The following is a 24,455-nucleotide window of genomic DNA, read 5'->3' on the forward strand; positions in this document are numbered from 1 at the left end:
AGCCCCGGGGCATGCTGGGAGCTGTAGTCCCGGGGCATGCTGGGAGCTGTAGTCCCGGGGCATGCAGGGGGCTGCCCGGCGGCCATCTTGGTTCCCGGGCCATGCTGGCAGCTGGCATTTCCCCACTCTCCCCATCCCGCAGCCGGGGAAAAACTCCGGGAGGGCGGCATGGATGAGCCAGCAGCTCGTAAAAGCCCTCAAAATGAAGGAGGAAGCATGCAGAGGGGGGATGCAAGGGCAGGTACCCTAGGAGGAGTAGACAGGTGGTTGGAGCAGCTGGGGAGCAGGGCAGGAGAGCCACATCCATCCCAGGTAGAACTTAATCTTGCCAGGGGTGGAAAGAGGAATAAGAAAAGCTTTGAGAGGTACCTAGGTGGGCTGAGAGAGTTGGGGCTGTTCAGCCTGGAGAAGAGAAGGCTCTGGGGGGGCCTTAGAGATCCTTCCAGTCCATGAAGGGGCTACAGGAAAGCTGGGGAGGGGCTTTTCACCAGAGAGAGTAGTGACAGGACAAGGGGTAATGGTTTTAAACTGAAAGGGGATAGATTTAGGTTAGATATTAGGAAAACCTTCTTCCTCATGAGAGTGGCAGGATACTGGAATAGGTTGCCTAGAGAAGTTGTTGATGCCCTTCCGAGGAAGTGTTCAAGGCCAGGTTGGACGAGGCTTTGTGACACCTGGTCTAGTGAGAGATGTCCCTGCCCATGCAGGGGCTTGGGTCTTGATGATCTTTAAGGTCCCTTCCAACCCAAGCCATTGTATGATTCTCTGCCTCCTTAGGAGCTGTGTCCTGACTTCTCTGCAGTACTTGAAAAAGCTTGGGTTTTGTTATGGGCAGCTCAGCAGACACCAGTGAGACTCAGTGCCTGAGGCAAGTTGCCTTTAAATTCTCTCCTGGCTGATGCCCAGCAATGGGGCTAATTACAGCCATTAGTGGCTCATTTCAGGCTGGCTGCTCAAAAGCTGGGCTGCCTGTGGAAGGTCAGGCTGGTGCTGGGGCCTGCAGAGGATGTGTTTGCAGCAGGGAACTTTGAGACGATTTATCTGTCTAGCTTGGTGTGACACATGTGGCATGGTGACAGTTAACATTTGTGTTGACATTTTCCCCAGAGTGAGGGAAAAGATAGGTGTCCTGCCAGTAATTCCTGGTAGGCCAGGAGAATTCTAGATGTCCATTTCCCTCTAGTTATGGGTTAGACTTGTCTAGGGAAACACCCTGCACTTGTGCAATGGCAATGGAGCTTTTGCAGTGAGCTCTGTGCAGTCAGAGGAAGCTAGTTTGCCATTTGAAGATGACAAGTGAGAGAAAAGAACTGGGTTACACAAGAAGGGTTATTTTACCCTCTCTATCATAGAATCATAGAATTGGCTGGGTTGGAAGGGACCTCAGAGATCATCAAGTCCAACCCTTGATCCACTACCGCTACAGTTACTAGACCATGGCACTGAGTGCCACATCCAGTCTCTTTTTAAATATCTCCAGGGACGGAGAATCCACCACTTCCCTGGGCAGCCCATTCCAATGTCTGATCACCCTCTCAGTAAAGAAATTCTTTCTAATGTCCAACCTAAACCTCCCTCGGCACAACTTGAGACCGTGCCCTCTTGTCTTGCTGAGGGTTGCCTGGGAAAAGAGACCAACTCCTTTGAATTGGTTATGAAAAAGCCTCTCCAGGAGAAGAACTCTACCAGCTCTTTGTATGGCTCATAGAGGTGGGGGAGAGCTTCTCAGCTTCTCTCAGATACTTAAGGGACCTGTAGTGGCAATGAATGAATGCTGAAGCTTAAACCAATGCAAGGTTTAAGGATTAAAGGAGGCTTTTCCTTTCCTTCAGCCCCCTTCCCCCTGTGAATTGGTTCGGCCCCACCCACCGTTGCCCCTGGCAACTGCCGTTAGGGGCGACTCTGCCCTTGTGGCTCCTGTGCTGAGCTGTGCTGGGCTGTGTCTCTCCAGCTGCTCCTGGTTCGAGATCTGAACAGGTTGCACCTCGCTGCCGCCCACGGTCACCTGTCCTGGCTGAGGTTCTGGAACTCGTGGATCAAGATTTTGGGGCATCGACTGCCGTGACAGGGAGAATCGGTGAGGGGCTGCGGGCAGCATGCTCGGGTGGCCTGTGGGAGCATCCCCCCTGCAGAGTTTGTGTGGGATCCCCTTGGAGCTGATTGCTTGCAAAGCAAGATGTGCCCTGTCAGCTGGGAGGGGGAACTTGAGAGCTTTCCAGTGCCGGGAGCTGCTGGGTGGGCGCCAGTGCTCCTGGAGGTGCTGGGCTGCTGCTTGGCCCTGCTCTCCCTGCAGGGTTCTCTTGCAGCTGCTGAGGTCTCTCCTGCCCTGTGGGTGATGTGTGCGGGGTTGCAGCAGCAGCAGCAGCAGCAGGAGCAGCAGGGTCCCCCAGGCTGGGTGGTGCCACAGCTTTGGTTCTTTCCTTGTCTGTCAGTGTTAAGCTCCCATGTTTAATTCTCAGGACACCTCTCCATCTGGCATCTGCAAACGGCCACACAGAGGTCGTCACATTTCTAGTAAAGCACGGCAGCCAGTTGGATGCTGTTGATAATTTTGGGAGAACACCCCTGATGAAGGTGAGTGAGAGAAGTTCTGCTCTTGGAAGAGGGGCTTATTGAGTGTGCATGAAAGGAGAGGTGTCTGGCAGGACTCTTGTGCGCAGAGCTGTGCGGAAACACGCCTGTTGGATTTGGCGTGGAACAGGCACCTGTCAGGTCATCTTTGCAGGTGCTCTTCTTTGCCAGTGGTCAGAAGCTGGGCGAGCTGTGATGGAGTGAAATGTGAGTTTTGGAAGTCCTTCATTTTTTTTTTTTTGTGTGTGTGTGTGTGTGTGTGTTGTTCCCAGGCAGTACAGCTCAGAGAACAAGACTGTGTGACTTTTCTGCTAGAGCAGGGGGCCGACCCAAATCTTGCAGACATCGATGGCAACACTGCCCTCCAGTTGGCCATCCTGGCTCGTAGTAAAAACCTCGTGGGGCAGTTAATCAAGCATGGTGCCAAACTGGGTGCCAAGAATAAGGTAAATATAAATATTTCTTCAAGAAGTCCTTTCAGAAAGTTGCATTGATACTTCTTTTACAGATTTTTTTTTTTTTACTTTGATTATTAAGATGATGCATTTCTCTGACTTTTCAGAAGGGCAGTACCCCACTAACTCTTGCTATCACTGAAGAACACGAGGAGATATTAGAAGATCTCCTGAAAGCAGGAGCTGATGTGCATGCTTGAGATGAGCAGGAGAAGGAGGGGGTGCAGGAAGAAGGAGGGGGTCCAGGAGGAGGAGGTGGTCAAGGAAGAGGAAGGGATCCAGGAAGAGAAGGGGATTCAGAAGGAGGAGGGGATCCAGGATTAGGAGGGGGTCCAGGAAAGCAAAGACTTTGGTTTGCTCCTTGAGTGTTTATCCAAATGTGTTCATTGTAAAGGAATGGGGAAAATATTTCTTCCGAGAGCAAGTTGGAATGAAAATAATGACTGTGTCTGTGTCAAATGATCCATGGCATTGCATGTTTTGAATCTTTCAGAACCCCACTCATGATTGCTGCTTCTGTTGGGGAGATGTATTTGGTCAAAGTTCTCCTTTCTCACGGAGCCAATTGTCGCAGTGAGGGAAGACTCGGACACTCAATATGAGTTATCAGCAAGCTTCATTTATTGATTATAGCACACTGTATTTATGCAGTCCTTAATAAGCCAATACATATTCTGTAATCTAACCACCCTATTGGATATTATTCTAAATGTCAACCCCACCTTAAGTTCCTTGGTTATCTACATCCTTCTGTTACATTCTTTAGCTAACCACAAGTCCCTTTTGTTGTATAATGGCTACAGTCAAGGACATAGTGCCCATACGAGGTGGTAGTTAGCAACATCGGCAGATCAGACTAGCTGAGTTTGATGTTTCCCAAGAACTTCTTCAGCCATCTGCAACATGTCTACATGGCCCTTGTCACACAACCAATCCTCCACAGCCAATATTTCCCATGAAGACAAAGATGGGAGGATAGATGTGGATTATGCTGATCTCAATGGCCATTTACGGTAAACTTTGAACTTTATGATTAGAATGCGGGGGGGGGGAAAGGGGGGGGGGGGAAAGGGGGGGGGGGGAAAGGGGGGGGGGGGAAAGGGGGGGGGGGGAAAGGGGGGGGGGGGGAAAGGGGGGGGGGGGGAAAGGGGGGGGGGGGAAAGGGGGGGGGGGAAAGGGGGGGGGGGAAAGGGGGGGGGGGGGAAAGGGGAGGATGGCAAAGGGGACGGGGACTACGCATCAAAAAAATACCAGGGAAGGGCAACAGGGCTGTCATCCATCCAACCAACTAAGAACATTTATTCAGACTGACAAACATATTTTCATGTCTTCTAATCCATCACAAGATATGGAATCAGCTCCCAAGGATGTAATTTAAAGTTCATCAGTGTCTGGCAAGAAAAGAGATAAGATTCTTCGTGTTACTTTTACAGGAGAGAGGGGCAAAGAGGTCACTGTCAGAACATTATGGCTACGAAGCCAGAGCTGAACACTCTCTGTGGTTAAAAGCAGACAGCAACAGAAGGAAATTGGCTCAGGGGCTTCCTGCTTTGAAACAGCACCGGTCACTCCAAAGCTGTGACTCTGGAGTAATCATCACAAAATAGGTGCAACTCCTCCTGGGCCATCAGGCCTCACATCACAGAACATGTTTGATGCCACGGATGACAAACATTCAACTCCCCTGACGATTGCCTGAACACTACTGAGTGAGCTTTCCCTAAAGAAAGGATAACTTTTGATTAGCCTCTTCTTGCCTATTCAAATAAAAAGACTGCAACAGAGGAGCTACAAACACAAGCAATGAGCAAGGGACAGCAAAGACCAAGAACTGACAGCAGAGGGTGTGTGTTATGGGTCAGTGCTGAAGGCAGCCACTGGACAAGGGAGGAGAAGTGATGGCTGAAGTCTGAAACTCTGTGTAAGGGCTCCTTCTCTGTTTGTGATTGAGGATTAACTCCAGTGAAAGGTGACTTCAGATTAAGCCAAGTGTATCTGTGTGGAGGAAATAGGTAAGATTCCTTTCTGATTGGTTTTGTTTTGGGTTTTTTTTTTTCAGGCAGCTGTTTAAAGCTCTACAAAGCGTTTTGTAAGCAGAAAGTTTCCATGTTCAAGTAAGTGTAAAGCTAGCGGAAAAAAACCCTGTGCTTAGCACAGGAACTAAACAGATTTCAAGATGTTGTTTTCAAGAGGTAGGAGCAGTCATCTTTTTACTTTTACATAACACATTACCATGTCCGGGTTCTTCAGAGGCAAATTCATCCAGTTCCCACCTGTACTAGAATTATACAGAAAACACACTGTTAACATTGTGCAATATTAAACTTCTAAAACATTCTTCAAATCCACACAAAAACAGGCAGTAACTCCAAGGGCCAAAGAAGTGAGGCCATAAACCAGCAGAGTGGAGGGAAGGGCCCCCTCTGCAGGACTAAAGGGAGAGCAGTGACCAAATTCACAGCTCCTCCAGGAGAACCCCTCTACAAACCCAAATGCCTCCTACACACAGTGGATCTCCCACACTGAAGTATGAAGTGAGATTTGTTGCAGATTTATTTATTGTAGTCATACATCCTAGGTAAGAAAATTTTATTTAAAGCTTAGCTGGGAACATCCTATGGCATCATCTTTGGTTTCTGGGCACTCTTGGAAAACAGCACTCAAAACCCAAACTTTTCACCCCTAGCACACCTAGATGTTGTGTTGGGATGAGGAGGAGTTACACCATGAGTAATCCCTGCAAATGAGTTGTAAGTGAGGATGGGATTTCAAAATGTTTACCTTGGCTGCAGAAGAGGAAATCCTGTTCATCAATAATTCTGCTCCTATGGGTGAACTGGGATGCCTCCTACTGGACTTGGACTTCTGTTCAGAACCAGGATGTCCCAGGTGAGTTGAATGGTAAACTGGATTTGCAGGATTTGCAGCCACCGATGGGAAGTGTGTTCTTCCACCTTCCACGAAGCTTTCTGTAGGCTTTTCCTATTTTTTTTTTTTTTCCCCCATCAGTTCTGAAACATTCAGACACAAAGAATTATCTCTGGTAGGAATAGATTAGGAATGACCAAACCCATTTGACCTGAAGGGTTTTGGGGAGCCTATATCATAGGAGCCAAACCTGCAAGAGTTACCAAGACTTGGGATTGCTCAGCACTAAAGCTTCAAAGCAATCTGTGAACGGAGTTTGCTCTGGAATTTTGGGACAACTTCATCTACCTTGGTTTTAGCCTCTCCCAATTCCTTTTCCAAGCCAGGTTGGCTTCCTCCAGGTTCCTGCAGCGCCTCGTAGCAACTTCCAGTGAAGCTTCTGCCACAGACAGCTTTTTAATGTCACCTCTCTGACATTAAATGAAATGGTTAGATGAGCATGAAAAAAGTCATAAGGACATGAATTCTGTCTTTAACTTATTTGATTATACAGTTACAACTGTCTTGAATTCAAAAAGTAGGAAACTTTTGCCTGCCACCAGCAGTCAGCCCCTCCAAACTCACGGAGCAGCTAATGGAGGTTTCTGTTTTCTAATACATAAAAAAATATTATAATATAGATAATATTATACTTTTTGAACAATACACCAGCATACACTGAATCATGTTATTTTTTTTAACCAAACCCAAAGCAACCTGTTTGATGCAAGAGCCCCAGGTTGACTGCAGATACTACTCTGGTGACTAAAGGCATGACTTTGTATGAGATGGTTCTTGGGTCTCTTTCTGCATTCTACAAAGAATTAAATTAATACATTAAATTAATAATTAAATTAAGACATTAAATTAATACCAAGTTAATTTTAGAGTAACAACTTTCATAAATCTGGACAGTTCCTCCTTTCCTCCAGCCACCCACCCAACTACCATCTCCCAGAGGAACCTGGTGTTTTGGCACTAGGAATACAAAGTTTTTCCCAGGGTAAAACCATTGACAGCACTCCTGGAGTTCTTCCCCCTCTTCCCTTTTACAGAAACTGAAAAAACGAAGAATAAGGTGGTTATATCTGACACATGCAGGTATTCACCTCACTCAAACACCCCAGGGTTGAGAGGAAGAAAGAAATGGAATTTTAAAGCACTGTGCACATCACTATTCACAGACAAACAGCGTCTAACAGGACTAGTTCCTGTTTTCCAGAAAATAAAAATTAACAGAATGGGTACAGCAACTTTTAAAACTTTGCTGTGCCTGGGACTGGTGGAATTTGCAGAAAAAAACTTTAACATTCTAATCAGTCTTCTGACAAGTTAATTAGCCTAACACAGCCACACAGAAGAAATTTAAATATTGCTGCACATCACAAAATAGAGAAGAGAAAGCTTAGTGGCTGAAATTGACTTTTTTGAGGAACAGGCAGGTCCCAAAAGACAGAATGCAGAAATGAACAGCAAAACACTGCTTAGAGCCTTCAAATATGCAAAAAGTGTGTCCTTTACCTCCCTTTTTTTTAGTTTTTCAGCCTCATAGTTTAAGACCTTCTCTTAAACCAGCACACTTGGCCTTTAATTCCTTGTTCATCTTTTCCAGCATGGAAACTTGCTTTTCAGCAGAGTTTGTGGAAAGTGTCATTAAAGCACCCCTGTGCAGCAGCTGATGGAATAAATGGCTTTCCCTCTGGAGCTGGGCCAGTGCCTCCTGTGTGGACAGAATCACAGAATCATTAATGCTGGAAAAAAACCTCTAGGATCCTCCAGTCCAGCTGGGAAACCAACACCACTAAACCATGTCCCCAAAGTCAGAATAATGTGCTCCCCTCTCCCCCGAGGTGTTACACAGGACTCCAGACCCCTCTGCCCAGCCCTGCCCCAGATATCCAACAGGATGCCTGCCCTATTCCCCTCAGAAATACCCTAAGAAAAAAGTCTTTTCAAACACTTCTTAGCATGGCCCAACACACATGTTTTGCAGATGCAGGGAAAGCATCAAAGGTCACCAAATTCCAAGGTTTCTTGCATGAGCTTTCTCTTACAAAGAGGAAGACCAAGTATGTTTAATCACACACATCAGCCTTTTACAGACAAATCTTCTTTACTTCAAGATGTATTTTGTATGGGGGAAAAAAATGCATTTGACTGCATTGTTTGCAGGAACAACACAGCCCAGCTGGAAATAAAGCAGCAGAACAGGAAATACCCAGCATTGTGGAAACGATTTTTCCCCACCCTAAGAAAACTGTACCCAACTTCAGACAGCAACACCACCTTCCTCTGCACGACTCTGCCATCACCAGTAGTCACTTTCTGCTCATTTTCTTTACCTTATTGTAAAATTTACTCTATAATTACTCTCAATTTACTCTATAATTTTACTTAGCAGTCCGGACTCTAATTCAAAACATTTGGCTTCACATACCTGCACCCCAGAGTTGTCAGTGGCTTCCTTTAGGCTTTTTTTTTTTTTTTTTTTTTGCTGGTGATGACACACGGAAAGTTCACCTCCAGGGAAAACCACAGTCTTCTTCCAAGGATTTTTCCAGCAATGGAGAGCAGAGTTATAGCTCAGTAGTGTGAGCAGTTTGACTTTTCTCCTTTCTTCTTCTACAGGGTGATGACTGCAGCGTGGTGTTTTCACCAAAGCTGTTTCTCACTGGATCTTTTGGAAGACAGTGAAATTTTAGAGGTTCTCTTCTCTTTGTCAACAATTCTTGGAACTCTCAGGTGTTTTCCTCAAAGCAATCTTTGGTTTTCTTTGAGGAGCACCCTGGGGATTCTTCAGAGATTGCAGAATGCTCTTTTTAATGTGCTTCCAGAGCACTTCAGGAGAGAGAGCTATGGGATGATCTAAAAGCCCAGCTTGAAGGTTTACCGGGAAGCTGTTTCTCACTGTACCTTTTGGAAGACAGTGAAATTTGAGAGCTTCTTTTCTTTGTCAACACTTCTGGGATCTCTTGGGTGAGATCCCAATCTTTGATTTTCTTTGAGGAGAACCCTGGGGATTCTTCAGAGGACTGCAGGATGCTCTTGTTAATGTGCTGCCAAAGCACTTCAGGAGAGGGATCTCTGGGATGATCTAAAAGCCCAGCTTGAAGGTTTACCGGGAAGCTGTTTCTCACTGTACCTTTTTGAAGATGGTTCACTTTGAGCCTCCTCCCTGGGATGCCACCCCTCTTAGGTTTGGGCTTCAAGCAGAGGGGTAAGTCTGCATAGCAGAAGGCAGTGGTCTGTAGGACATTCTGCACCAGGCACCGCTCGGCTAGGACGGACACGGCCAACATTTCTCTGGCGCACTAAGACACAGTCAGTGAGGTGTCAGTGCTTGGATCCAGGATGCTTCCAGGTTGTCTTCAGGCTGTCTTTCTGCTGGAAGAGAGTGTTGGTGATGGTGAGCTGCTACTCAGCACAAAACTCCAGCAGGAGACATCTATTGTCATTACAGTTTCCAACACCGTGCTTGCCCAGGACTCCTTTCCAGGCTTCATAGTTCTTTCCTACTGCGGTGTTGAAGTCACCAAGGATTATGATCTTAGCATCTGCAGGAACCTTTTGGGTGAGGCAGTGCAGGTGGGTGTAGAATTTGATTTTTTTCTGCATGGTCAGCCTGGAGGGTTGGGGCACACATACTGAGGAGAACAACATGGTGCTTGTTGTGGAGTGGGAGGCGTAAGGAAAAGATGAGACCCCCAATGAGCGGTCGGCAGATTTTCAAGTTTGGAGGCCTGGAATATCCATGAATAAAAAGCATAATCCTCAGCTGTCAGCCCAGCAGTGTCTTCATGGGAAACATCAGCACTGTAATGAAGGAGAACTTTGATCAAATGAAGATTCCTACCAGCAGCAGCAATCATGGGTGGGGTTCTGAAGGATTCAAAACATTCTATGAAATGGATCATTTTACACAGACTCTGTCATGATTTTCATTCCTGCTTGCTCTCAGAAAAAAGGTCCACAGGACCACACCCCATTAACTTGTGCAAAGGAATAAAGAGAAAAAAAGAATCTTGTTTCCCACTAATTCGTTCCATTCATATCTCTGTGGTTCTCATCCATGCCTGAGGAAAGAGAAAAGGGTGGAAATAAAGCCAGCACACTGATTTCTGGAAAAGAGAATGAAGGGCCAGGCAAAATACAGACCCTTTGGGGAATAGAACTTGCCTGCACTGTTCTCCTTCCCCCCACCTCCCTGGAAAAGATATCCCAACAAGCTATCCCAAACCTCCCCCTGAGCAGGTACTTCTCATCTCACTGCACATCTCTTCATATTGGGCTCCCTGGCAGCACTCACCTTCCCAAGAACTCTTTTTCAGAAAGCAATGTTGACTGACTGCCTCCCCACCCAGGGTGCTTGAGCACAGAGTGAGCTGCACCCTGTGAGACTCTGGGAGATGATACTCAGAGGCTGGGAGCTCAACTCCACAACAGCACTGGCACTCCTGACACAGCCACTCTCACAACCAAGAACTTTCTGAAGATCACAGCTGGCAAGGAGGGGTAAACCAGCCTACTCCTAGAGTTTCAACAAGTTCCACTCTAACAGGTGAAATCCATGCACTCTCACCCCACAGAGCCTTCACTGCCACAGAAGCCACAGCAGGACAAATACATCAGGGCTGAAAGTAATCTGCAGCAGTCATTCTTTCCATTGGACCAAATAGCAACTGCAACATTCTTGCAGCCTTAGGGTTTCTATCACTAAGTTGGAATCAAAACCCAAAAGCATCAAGAGACAGAACATTGCCAGTATAAAATTCCACCCAACATTAAACAGTACTTGGCTACAAACCTTGTACCTGGCTGCAGGGAAAAGGGACTATTGATTATTAAGGAGACGAATAAGAAAGAAAAATGGCCTTCAGTTCCAAGGTCTTCTTCAGGGAGAAAGAAAAACATGTAAATGAAGCAAGTTAAAACATCAACAGTGCCAAGACTCCTGTGACACAAGAGTGCAGATGGAAAACAAAATCAGAAAAGGAACAGAAACAGACCATATGGTTTGGAACTACAAACGAACTGGAACAGCCCTGCTCATGGATTCTCTTCAGCAGAAGTAAAGAACAGGATTTCAAAATGCTTACCCATGCCTCATAGGCTGCAACCCTGTTTCTTCTTCTTCTAATGCACTTCTCATGGAGTGCAGTATTGGCTTTCTGTAGTTCATTAAGACAGAGGGAGGGCTAAAGGAACCTTCCTCACAAATACGCCATCTCGGGTTTACAGATATAATGCTGACCAGATGTAGAAGAGGAAGTTTTGGAGGAAAACACACAAGAAAAAAAGTCATCCCTTAAAACACTGCAAAAAGCATGTACCCACCTTTTCAGTGTTTTGTAGGCATCTTCTCTTTTTCACTTCCTCCAGATACAGCTTTTCATATTTTTGCTTTAGAACAATGCTCTCCCTCAGGGTCCTTTCACTGTCCAACTCCTGTTCGAGGTCTCCAATTCTGCAGAGCAGTAGCTTTCTCTCTGAATTCATCGTTGTCATGGGCTCTGCTCTGTTCCACTCTGTCCTGGGAAGCTGCCTGCTCCTGAAGCAAGTAACACACTTTTACCCACCACAAAGAAAAAGGGAACTCTCCCACCCCTCAGCTGAACCTGCCCAGTGTCAAGGGCACCGATTTCCTCCCTGAGGCACCTGAGCCTCCTCACTCCCCTCAGCAACCCAGGCAGAACCCCGGAGCTACCACAGGCAAGAATTCTTCTCCCTCAGAAAGAATCCCTCCCTCTCAGCACTGTTATTCATCAAAGCTTCTAAAGAAGGAACACTGTCTCTGTAGGAGAGAGCAGAGAGAAAAGGGTTCCTCAAGGAAGGAGTCGTCCCCCCCCCCCCACCACTTTGGTGGCTTCTGTTCTCAGAACTGATGGGTGATGTTTCTCACCTCTGCATGCAGCTGCTGTTTGGGCTTCTCCAGTTGTTCCTGGTTCCTCCCCAGGATGGACATCTCTGCTCACTGAGCCTGAGTTTGGTTTTCTCCCTGCACGCCTGCCTCAGGCTTTGCCTCCAGCTTCCAAAAAAGTTCATCAAGCTCTAGACAGAGACAAAAAACAAACAGAAAAGAAAAGGAACTCAGCAGGATATAAGAGAAGTCAATCTATGAAAAATTGGTAAAGGGCTGGGCACCAGGACTGTATTTGACAATTTGACAAACATCTGCTGACTCAGTACCAAAATCAGAGTGAAACCAAGGGCTTCCTTTTAAAAAAAGAACAGCTGTCACATCATTTCTGATAGGATTCCTCAGGTTCCCAGCCCTTCTCAGTTCTCCTGCAGCAGGTCACACACCAAGAGGCACCAAACTGGTAGCATTTCACCCACAGGCCTACCTGGAAAAGCACTGGGACTATTCTGCTGGGAGATGCTCGTGTGCCCATGGGAAGTCGAACCCACCCACCTTCTGGTTTCAGCACAAACACCACGTCTCATGCTTTAGAGGAATTTTTACACACTGTCAGCACAGTCAAGCTTCATTATGGAACTGACAAACACACAATCTATTTTTTCTCTACACTGAGAAATTTTTAAATAGTGGTTCAGAACATGGCCTTTACTGAAGGAGGAAGATGTATTCTCCACTGTAGGCGAAAGCTGCAGTTTATTTTAAAAATGTGCAGGAAATATCAGCCTTTCTTTAGGCCCCCATGCTCAACTACAGCTCTGTCCTTCTCTTCCCCCCCTCCAGAAGCAGACTTTTTCTGTATCCATTGAACATCAGACTTGATATCCTGTCAGTCATTAAAAGGGGAGGAAACTGGCACGGTGGAAACTTGAAAGAGGCTCTAACAGAAGGAAGAAGCTTCACTTATTTGAGAGGACAGGAGACAACGGATATATGCTTGAGCATAGGAGGTTCCATATAAATAGGAGGAGAATTTTTTTCCCTGTGAGGGTGACAGAGCACTGGCACAGGCTGCCCAGGGAGGCTGTGGAGTCTCCTTCCCTGGAGACATTCAAACCCCACCTGGATCTGTTCCTATGTGACCTCCTGCAGGTGACCCTGCTCTGGCAGGGGGTTGGACTCCATCATCTTTTGAGGTCCCATCCAACCCTAAACTTTCTCTGATTCTATTTAAATCTGCCTCAATGTAATGACCTTCCCTGTCATTCAAAATAACTCTTCCAAGAGCAACACAAAAACTTGACAAACTTTTGCACTAATCATGAGCCCCAGCAAAGGCAGGTGACTTTTCTTTCATGCTACTCAGCAGCAATAACCGCCTCAAAAGCACTTTTGGGAACTCTGCTTCTGGGTCCCCAGGACAAGGGAAAGGTGGGCTGAGACAGCCACTAGTGAGCAACAAGTTCAACAACATTTTCTGCATCACCTCACTGCACCGTGCCCAGGGAAGCAATGACACCATTTACAAAAGCAAAACCTGAACTTTCTCCAGCTCAAGTCATGCCTAAGATGGGGATTGAGGGTGGCCTTGGGCAAAGCCAGCTTCATACAGTTCTTCTGAGTGATGGTGGCATTCCATATGGTGGCCTGGACTGGGTCTCACTGCTCTCAGCCCTGACACTCACCCATGGACACCATGTCCTGGCAGGAATGCAGATCTGCCTGTCCCCAGGGGCTGCCCTGGGGATCTGCACCTTTGGCTCATCCCCATGGCTCTCTGCTACCAGAGCTCTGCTGCTCTTCTTGGGGAGGGCGTGTGGGACTGCTCCTGCCCCTGGAGCTCATGGACCCGACAGCCTTGTGGGGACTCTTCCCATCTCCCTGCCTCTACACAACAGCAGCCCTTCAGGTGCCTTGCAGAGACTGCTTTGCACATCACCTTTTCATCTTGACCCATCAGGAGAACTGCTTTGCTATTGGGCACACAACAGGATCTACAGGCAGGACCTGCACCTCATGTTCTCCCCACGGCAGCTGCACTACACCTCCATCTGTCAGACAACTTCCACAGAGAGCCAAGGGACACAATTCCTGAGAATATTTCATCAGATTTCCCACCCAACAGGCCAGTATCTAACAATGGAAACAGATGCCCCCACTGAACCAAAGGCAAAGAGGTGATTTTGATTCACATCATCTTCTCCTTCTTGCTGTTCTCTAAGCCAAACCAGCCAAGAGCTGGCAGCTGCTCTGAATTTCTACTTACATTTTTTTCCTCTGCAGAAAAGAAGAAGAGGGAAATACTGCTCCTTGGAACCTGGCAGCTGTTTCTTGTTTCCCAGGCACTAGCTCATTTGCCCCCCATTCCTTCAGTATGTTTTTCTGCAAGGTTTTTAAGCTCCCACTACCCTCAAAACATGCAGCAGCTCCTCCAGACACTGAACTGGAAGCATGAAACATTTTACCCTGCCCAGAAACACAGGGGTCAGAAGATGACCAGAAGAAATCCAGGGAAAAATGGGCAACTGCATCCTTACTCGATGTGGTAAGCTGATAGCAAACCCCGCCAGCAGCTCTGCCTGATACAACCACTCCAAAATTTTGACACAGGGACCCAGCTAGCTTTTATCTGCTTCCTGGAGGATCCCTAAAGGATCACAAGAGAGTCTGAGCCTGAAGAGCAGGAATAAGAGAAACACCTGAATAGAGAAGTACTCAACAAAATGTGAACAAGGTGGTGCTGGGTATTGGCTGGTCCTCTGGAGGGTTTCCTGGGCTCACCTGTTTCAAGAATTCATTCTTTCTTTCTCCCTTCCAAGTGGAGAACCATGGTCTCCAGGCTGCAATCTTGGCTTCAGCCTCTTTTTCCTCACGCTGTGTAAGTCCTTTGATGGCAGAGATGGCACAACCTGCTTTTGCAGCTGTGAGAGCAACAGTGACAAAAGGAAAAACTTTTCAGATCAGCAGTGCTATTTATGCTGCTACCCAAAGGGACCAAGATTTGCCTAGCAGATCCAGCACCAAAGTGGAACAGAACCTGCTGATCCAGCTCAACTATCTAGAACACAAGTTTACTGGATGCTTTAGCAGCACTCTGTAAGAAAAAGAAAAGCAGAAAACACACGAGCCTCTCATGTACCTGCTGCTGGTGCTGCTCCTCTGCAGCTGCCCGTGATGCTCCTAAGCTGGTCATCAAGTCTTCCAGGTGGTCATGAATCTACAAAAGCAGGAAAAGAAGCAAGAAGACACACTCTGACTTTCCAGCCTGAAAGTTGTAGATTCCTCCTTACCGAAAATGAATACTACATCCACCTCTTCACCTCTTTATTCCTATTATACCCAACACCAATGATCAAAATGGCCATAGTTTGAGGTCACTGTAAAACTGGTTGCAGTCATCTCCTCTGCTCTTTTCTTCAAGGAGAGGGAGAACACCATGCGGGACACAAAGAAACTTCAGTGAAAACCATCAGGAGGAGCATCTGAAAACCATGCCCTGTGAACCAAAGGGGAAGGACCAGCACCCTGACTACCGTCCCTCTCCTCTCCTCTCCTCAGCAGCAGTACAGCAAAGTCACACTTGCACAAGCAGTCTTCACAAGAGCCCTCGTGCACCAGTTCAATACAAAAATTAACAAAGGCACACCGAGTGGCCAAAGGAAAAGCAGTTCTGCACAACAAAAGCTCTGGGGAGTCTGTTTTTGTTCCAGCCTGGGGATGCCAGTCAGGCCTCTGGCACAAGCTGCTTGCCATCAATATCCCCTGAGGAATTCCCAGGACAGCAAGTGTCTGAAGCGGCATCTGAGGCCAGGAGGGGCCTAAGGCAGACAACAGTCACACCACTGGATTTGGGACAAATCCTGCACTTTTAAAGCATTAAGGAGCGTTTCCTGAATTACCATGGAAAACTCTTAAAACCAGAAAGCTGGGGATGGGCCAGAATGCTGTCCCAGCACCCTGTATGCAGGAGAAAGCAGGAACTGAGCTCCCCTCAGCTCTCCAGGAAAACCTCATCTTAGCATTTCCCCACAGCAATCGGTAAGAAGCTCAGGAGCTCAAAACAAGGCAAGTTGAGGACCAGCTTACTGAGGCAGAGGCTTGCAGGGTTCCCTCAAGGGCTTCAATCATACGTCTTTGCTGCTGGACTCTGCCTTCCAGTCTGGCGTTTTCCATGGAAAGGCTTAAAAAGAAATACAGGCCTTATTAGAGAAATCCACCAGAGCAGCAATTCTTAAAGAGCAGCAGGGGAAAAAACAAACAAAAGCCTCTTCAAAACCATCTGTTAACTTGCTGTGATGCAACGAGGCTGTGCTGTGGTTTTCACACAACCCCAGACAGCGACAGACACCTTGGTTCTCTGTGTCAGTCTCTTACCACTGCACACGCTCTTCCAGCTCTTTTACTCTAGCCCTGGTCTCAGAAGATGATGACAGGAGGTCTTTAAGTTTTTGGGACTTCTCTCTTAGTTTTCTTTTCCTATCCTTGTAGTGATGAATCTGATGCTCATATTGAAGCTGCTGCTCTTCCAGTTCCCGACACTGTCAAAACACAGCAAGAATCCATATCAGCTGGGAGAACTCTTCTAGAGAAAAAACCACTGCTGCTGAAGAACTCAAGCATGACTGCCCATGTCTGCACACACCTGCTACCCAAAGAACTGTCATCAGTTGAAATACATTTAAACTTTCACTTCTACTAGCAAATGAACACAAACCCTTTTACTTTGCCATCCTCTAGACTGCTCTCTCCCATCCCTCTCCTGATCCCCTAAAGCATGGTTCCAAGCACCAACACTCACCCTCCAACTCTTTAAGGGACTCATGGCACCCACTGCTTTCCTCCTCCATTGAAAACTGAAATGAAACTTGATCCCTCTCCTAAACTGCCTTCAGTCACTTCATCCCCTCTCATAAGGAGATAAAGATGATTTCTGTTTCAGAATATATACATATGGAGAATAAGGTACAAAACCATTCTGAACATGATTTTATGGTGGTCTTGCCAGTGCTGGGTTAACACCTGGACTTGATGCCTAAAGGTCTTTTCCAACCAAAAAGATTCTGTCATCCTCTGTTACCAGAGGGGGGCGGGGGGGGGGAGAGGGGAGGGAAGCACCGTGAGCATAAAGAAGCCCAAGTGCGGCAGTCCAGAATTTCTACTGCCCTTCAGAAATCAGACAAACTGCTGGGCCAAACCACATGCAATGAGCAACAGACACGTCAGTCTCTTTTGCAGAGCACCTTGCCACACACTAACCTCAGACCAAGTCAGGACACCGTGTCCTCATGCCACGGACATGGACATCAAGTTTATTAGTGTGATTCCTCCACACATCATCCCATCTCTGGGATGTGCTGGAGTTTGTTCTGGAATTCTGGGACAAATTCATGTACCTTGGATTTAGCCTCTCCCAGTTCCTTTTCCAAGCCCAGGCTGGCTTCCTCCAGGTTCCTGCAGCGCTTCGTAGCAACTTCCAGCGAAGCTTCTGCCACAGACAGCTTTTTAAGAGCTTCACCAAGCTCCTGCTGCAGCTTTCTGACATTGCCCTGATGAAATGGTTAGATGAGCACAAAAAAGGCTATAAGAACATGAACTATGCCTTTACTTTAACTTATATGATTATACACTTAGACCTGTCTTGGGACTCAATCCCAAAGGGAGGAAAATTTTGCCTGCCACCAGCAGTCAAAAGCTGAGCACCTCTAAATTATCACCAGCTGCTCATGAGGATTTCTGTTTTCTAATACCTACGAAAGGCTCAAGTATTAATCATCTTGCACACTACACCGGCATACCTGAATCAGGTATTTTTTTAACAAAACTCAAAGCAATCTCTTGTCACAGTTTGACTGCAGATATTACTCTGGTGACTAAAGGCAGGACTTTGTATTAGATGGTTCTTGGGTCTGTTTCTCCATTCTACAAGGGGAATTAAATGAATACTTGGATCTGAAAGCTCTTCTGACAAACACTTGAGGTTTATATTGAAACACATCTCTGTCTGTTTCCTTACCAAGTTCATTTCAGAGTAACAACTGCCTCCCTGCTGACACATTTGCCTTCACAAATCTGGACAGGCCCTCCATTCATCCAGCCACCCACCCAACTACCATCTCCCAAAGGAACCTGGTATTTTGGCACTAGGAATACAAAGTGATTCACAGGGGAAAACCATTGACAGCACTGCTGGAGTTCTTCTCCTTCTTCCCTCAAAGAACCCAAAAAATGAAGAATAAGGGGGTTATCTGACACATGGCAGGTATTCACCTAGCTCAAACGCTCCGGGGTTGAGAGGAAGAAAGAAATGGAATTTTAAAGCACTGTTCACATCACTAAGGCAGGCAAACAGCACACCAGTGTCTAATTACTCAACAGGACTAGCTCCTCTTTTCCAGAAAGTAAAGATTAACAAAATGGGCATGGCAACTTTTAAACCTTTACTCTGCCTGGGACTGGTAGAATTTGCAGAACAACAGTTTAAATGACATCCTAACAAGTCTTCTGACCAGCTAATTAGTTAACACAGACACAAAGAACAAATTTAAATATTGCTACACATCACAAAATACACAATAGAAAGCTTAGGTCAGTGGCTGAAATTGACCTCTTGAGCAACAGGAAGGTCGCTCAGAAGGGGGCTCAAAACACAAACAGAAATTAACACCAAAAAAGTTGCCTTCAACACTGCAAACAGTGTATACTTTACCTCTCTTTTTACTTTGTCAGCCTCATATTTAGAGATTTGTTCTCTTAAATCAGTGCAATCGGCCTTTAATGCCTTGTTCCTCTTTTCCAGCATGTACACTTGTTTCTCAGCAGCAGCACTGACTTGTTGGAAAACTTCATTAAACCATTCCTGGGCAACAGTCACTGCCCTTCCTTGGATGAGCTGCTGCTCCTGCAGGTTTTCCAGCAGCTGATGGAATAAATGCCTTTCCCTCTGGAGCTGGGCCAATGCCGCCTGCATGGACAGAGTCATAGCATAGAACCACAGAATCATTAAGCCTGGAAAAGACCTCTGGATCCTCCAGTCCAACTGGGAAACCAACACCACCATGCCCACTAAACCGTGTCCCGGAAGTGGAAATAATGTGCTCCGCTCTCCCCTGAGGTGTTACACAGCACTCCAGACCCCTCTGCCCAGCCCTGCCCCAGATGCCCAACACCAACAGGATGCCTGCCCCATTCCCCTCATGAATGCCCTCAGAAAAAATCCTTTTCAAACACTTCCTCGTAGTGAAATGAGGCAACCAGGTGCCACTAATTGCCAGGTAGTGGATCTTCTTACCCGACTCCTTGGGTTTTCTGCTAATGCTAGTTTGCGCCGGACTAGCTCCCTTTCTTCTGATTCATCTGAGCATGGGCCAGATCAAGGTCTCTGCCGCATTCTCTATCAGATGTAGCAAGATGAACCTCTTTTAGGGCACGGCGCTCCAAGGTCCAGCCAGGTGTTCCAGCAGAAACTCATGAATAATGCTCTGAGCCTATTGCCCTCAGGGCTGACTAGCCTGGATCAGTGCTACTGCTCCAAGAAGCGGCTAGCCTCCTCCTCCCAGCTTTCCTCAGCAGTGAGCTTTATTGGCCCCCTAATCCTGCTCATGCGCAGTAGGGGCCTGCCCTAATCAGGCACAGGTGGGCTTAACACAAGCTTATGCCCACTACCTCGCAATTAGTGGCACCTGGTTGCCTCACTTCACTACACTTCCTGACATGGCCAAACACACACATGTTTTGCAGAGGCAGGGAAAGCTTCAAAGGTCACCAAAGTTCAAGGTTTCTTGCATGAGCTTTCTCTCACAAAGAGGAAGACCAGGCATGTTTAATCACACAGATCAGCCTGTTACTGAAAAATCTCCCTCTTCCCTTCAATATGCATTTTGCATTGGGAAAAAAAAAAAAAGCATTTGACTGCATTGTTTGTCTGCACAGCACAGCAGGAACAACACTGGGCAAAACTGAAGGAAACCAGCTGGAAACAAAGCAGCAGTACAGCAAATATCCTGCATCTGGCAAGGATTTTTCCTCATCCTAAGAGGACTGTACCAACTTCAGACAGCAGCACAACCTTCCTCTGCACGACTCTGCCATCACCATTAGTCACTTTCTGGTTACTTTTCTTTACCTTACTGTATAGTGCAATTTACTCTCTAATGCCACTTACCAGTCCAGACTCTTAATTAAAAATATTTGGCTTCACATACCTGCACCCCAGAGTTGTCAGTGGCTTCCTTTAGGCTTCTTTTTTTTGCTGGTGATGACACATGGGAAGTAGATCCTGAGTGCTCACCTACAATGAAAACAACAGATTTTTACAACCAGCATGACCTAATGCTACCTATTTACTCCGAGAGTGCATCTTGATTAATGGTGAGAACAATCTTTACAGAAAACATCACATCCCCTCACATTTGAGAGCTGCTAGAGACAAAATGATCAGAATAGAGTTTTTAATGTGCTAAATATGTGTTAAATATTTTCTTTGGTGGCATTTAACTTTCTTCTGTAAAAAAGAAAGCTTATGAATATCAGTATGGCCACAAATAATTCACTCCAGTGTCTTCAAGGTGCAGGATCTCTCTCTCTACTGTGGTCCATGCAGTAACGAGCAAGATGCTTTCAACAACGCAAAGGGTGCCTCCTCCTCCTGCTCTGAGGCCTGAGCTGAGGAACAAAAGTGCTCCCCTCTGACCCAGCTGGCAATGCTTTCCAGCGCACACACACACGGGTGGCACTGCAGACACCTCCTACATTTCAAAACCAGAGCAGCTGAGGCACTGGAACAGAAGGGCTCTCCCTCAGCTCCACTCAAAGCTTTCCCTGGCTTCAGCCAAAAGCAAGCACAGCTTTTCAATCCAACAGCACCCGCCAGGAAAGAGAATGCTACTGGCACACCCAAGACACTCCAGTCCTCCTCCTCCTCTCCATCTGCACGTTTTGGTCAGATTGCTTCAAGGAGAACACAGCAACAGAAGCAAGAAGAGCACTTGCTGCATAGAGCACCATCTGCAATCCAACACCATCTAGTCAGGTTCCAGAAAAAGAAAAAAAAAGGCACAAAAGCTGCTTTGCTACTCTGCCAGTGGCCACCAGGATTTACAGGCCAGGATAAAATTTGCAACCTCAGAAGTCAACCACTGTTTTAGTTCATTTACTCTAGGTGGATCTATATTCACAGAGGAAGTATCTGGATCTAGATCATTTCTCTCACCACTGATTTCTCTGCAGCTTGTGCTGGGCTCATCAGGGCTGCCATTTAATAAGTACTTCTCTGTACATCCAGCAATGGCAGTGTTTAGCTCTACAGCAAGCTCTTTCTTCTCTTCTTTTCCATGTTGTTCAGCTGTTTTTTCCTGAAAGAGATGAAACAAAAAAGCTGGTAAGAGCAGAAACAAGCATCTGCTTTGCTACCCACTGACAGCTTGAAGAACATTTTTTGTGGAAGAGAAAAGGGAAACTTTGCTTTCTTTTACAAGGCCTTCTGTGTTTCCAGGGAAATAAATCTTCAGCAGAATTCTGAGGTCCTGAGTCTCGGCCCTGCTTCTGCACAGCCCCTGAGAAGCACTTCCCCACTTCAGCCCAGCTTCATTTCAGTTACTGCAAGCTTTCGGGTGCTCCTGGATCTCCCTCCTACCCTCCCTGTCCTTCGCACAAAGTACCTCAGAATTCCAGGGAGAAGCCCAGAGAAAATCCTCAGCTTTCTCCACTTCTTCCATGGGTGGCAGGGAACCTACACACCAGGGAGGAAAGGAGACACTCAGTGGTTTTATATCACCCTGCTACTCCACTGTTTTATGTTGGAGGCTTTTCTTTAGTAACTTTTGATTCTAGAACCGTGGCTATCATCTAAAAGCACAAGGAATAAAAAAAAAAAAATCTATGTGAACAAAAGGAGTTATTTATTTAATTGCAATTGGCAAATTTCCAGACTAACACACTTCAGAGGAGTCACCTGGCAATGTCTGGAAAAGGAGGTAGGGAAGGGATGGGCAGGGCAGAGGAAGGGCTTGGCCAGGGACAAAGGCTTAGCAGGGGATTCATAGCTTAATCTTAAGGATATGGCTTATTTGGTTCTGAAATTACAAAGTGCCGTGTCTTCACAAGTTAATTTTCTTGCCTACTAGAGAAGAAAAAAATACAAAACTCTACTTAGCAAGCCTACTTTTACAGATCAGTCTATCATGCAATCTTTCCCAGATAGCTTACTGGTTTTCCTGCCCTGCTGGAAAGCCTTCATGCGCCGTGTCACCTTTGGCTCCTGCTGCTTCTGTAAAGAAAGATGTATTTCTGCAAAACTTTTTTTTCAATAGAAACAAACTCAAAGAACTGTTTACATCCCTAGACTTGATGCCTAAATGAGCCTCTGCAAGTACACTAACCAAAATACCCCTCAATTTTAGTATCATGCCAGAAAAATGCATCGCTTCCATTTACATCAAGGCAAGAAAATTAAATCATGTTAAAACTAAACATGCTGGCATCTCCAACTGCCACACTCCTGCTCCTCACCCCTCCAGAACCCCACTGCAACACAACAGATGCTCCCGACATCACTGCACAAATTGCTCATTCTTCAGCACACCAGTAAGAACAGCAGGCACCAGAGCTTGGAGCTGACAAAGAGAACACTGCCTGAGCATTCCAAAAAAGAGGGGAAATGTGCAGTGTGAGATGACACACAAGCACAGAATGCCATCTCATAGAAAAGAACCTGTTTGAGTAACTCAGCCATTGAGTGCTGGTGGGGGAACCTGATGGGGAGGGAAGGAGCAGCAGCAGATGGAGGATTTCAGGAGGTCCTCACAAAGAAATGCCCTGTTCCTCTATCTGTTTGGACTGAAACACCAAATTTACAGAAAACAAGAATCACCTCACAGGAGAAGAACAGAACAGATTATAAAAGTAACTGAGAAACTTTTAGGGTCTGCAAACCTGACCCAAATGAGCACCAAGAAATGAAGCAATGTGGTTTTTATGTCGTTACCTATTCCTCCTTTGTGCCAAACCGTAACTCTGCTGCATGCTCTGCCACACCCACGGTCTGTTAGGAAAAACTGAGAGCAGAAGAAAGGCTGGCAGGCCAGAGACTGCTTCTATCACAGAATGGTACAGGTTGGAAGAGACCTCCAAGACCATCCAGTCCAACCTTTGACCAACACCATCATCTAACTACTAAACCATGTCCTTAAGGACCAGCTCCAAATGCCTTTTCAATGCCTCCAGGGATGGTGCCTCCACCACTGTCCTGGGCCATTCCAATGCCTGACAGCCCTCTCAGTGAAAAAATGTTTCTGAACACCCATCCTAAACGTCCCCTGGTGCAGCTTCCATCCATTTCCTCTGCTCCCATCCCAGTTCACTAAGGAGAAGAGGCTGTTTCCCTCCTTACTCCAACCTCCCTTGAGGTACTTGAAGAGAGCTCTAAGGTTCTAAGGAGGAAGCAGTGCTGGCTGGAACTGCAGTTGCTTTCAATCCCAGTTACTTGCCTTCAAATAACTCCTTTTCACAGGACAATTTCCCTGGAAATGCACCATACCTTGGGAGTAAAATCCAGTTGTTCTGCAGAAGCACTCCAACCATCACCAATCCCCTTTTTCTCAGATCTGCTTAAAAAGCAAAGCAAAGTGATGACACCTGTGCCTCCCAGATCACCCCTCAAGGAAGTGGTAGGTATTTGTAAAGTCTCACCTTTTCAAGCCTCCTTTGGAAAAGTCTTCCACTCCTGCTCAAACACGAAACGACATGGTGAAATTAGATTTGGCATGCTAAAAATTCAACAGTACATATGAACAAGGTACTCCTTGCACACATGAGTACACAGCAGAGGGAAAAGTTTTACTAGTTCATGTAGTATGATGTGTAATATTATGCTAGAGACAATACTAGCTGCTGCTCTAGCCAGTTACAAACTATTCTGAAAAGGGAAAGAAAATCAAACAGCATAACCCAACCAAAAGCTTAACCTCACACTCAGCCTGTTACTGCAGCACAGCAAAGAGACTCTCATGATGCAGGACACGTGCTTCATGGTGCCAGCCAGAGACTGCAGTAATAATGCCAAGAAATGTCCCCTGGACACTATCTGCTGTCCATTTGCCACACAGTTCTGATAAAACACCCTTAAGAACCCAGAGAGAATAAAACCTCCACTGTAGGGTCTGAGAGGTAAAGCACAAGACTAAATTCCATTGCATAAAAATATTAATTTCCTAAGATTCTTTTAGGGTTATGTGGCCTCGTAAGGACAGACTGGATTTTAAAACCTCAGAGAAGGAGGTAGGTGTTTGATCCCAGGACAATTTAATGTCACCTGCACGAGCTGCTTCTGCCTTCTTTGGAGCTGCACTTTCTGACAGCTGCTCACTAAGACTAAAGAAAGAGAGAGAGAGAGGAAACAGAGTTGTTAAAAACAACCACTTCCTGGCAGGTAACATTTAGCAGAAGAGTTAACAGCCATTTTTTATTCATCCTACACAGTTCACATGAATTCAGGGACTCCTAAGTACTTCTGAAGGGCAAGACACAGAACTTTCTGCAGGGCTGGTACACACTTCAGTGTTCCCTGCAGTCACCTTCATCCTATAGATGCACATTCCAAGTTATTAACTCCTGCTTGGTACACTCTTTCAGCCTAGCTTTTCACAAAGCGCACCTAACCACATCAGAGA

At 46.4% G+C, this 24,455-nt stretch overlaps 1 protein-coding gene across 1 annotated transcript; it reads right to left on the minus strand.

Moving 5' to 3' along the window:
• Positions 1-14,445: 14,445 nt before the first annotated feature.
• On the minus strand, positions 14,446-23,386 carry LOC139802220 (ankyrin repeat domain-containing protein 26-like). Its single transcript, XM_071757156.1, has 12 exons — positions 23,324-23,386; positions 21,994-22,054; positions 21,447-21,517; positions 20,999-21,140; positions 19,992-20,077; positions 18,497-18,751; positions 17,184-17,336; positions 16,165-16,328; positions 15,877-15,970; positions 14,866-15,007; positions 14,572-14,711; positions 14,446-14,463 (listed from the first exon to the last, which is right to left on the minus strand). Exons 2-12 carry the CDS (start codon positions 22,022-22,024, stop codon positions 14,446-14,448), a joined length of 1,296 nt encoding a protein of 431 aa, XP_071613257.1. The 5' UTR covers positions 22,025-22,054; positions 23,324-23,386.
• Between the last annotated feature and the right edge of the window lie 1,069 nt (positions 23,387-24,455).

The sequence above is a fragment of the Heliangelus exortis genome, chromosome 13, assembly GCF_036169615.1.
Source record: "Heliangelus exortis chromosome 13, bHelExo1.hap1, whole genome shotgun sequence".
In the NCBI taxonomy this organism is placed as follows: domain Eukaryota; kingdom Metazoa; phylum Chordata; class Aves; order Apodiformes; family Trochilidae; genus Heliangelus; species Heliangelus exortis.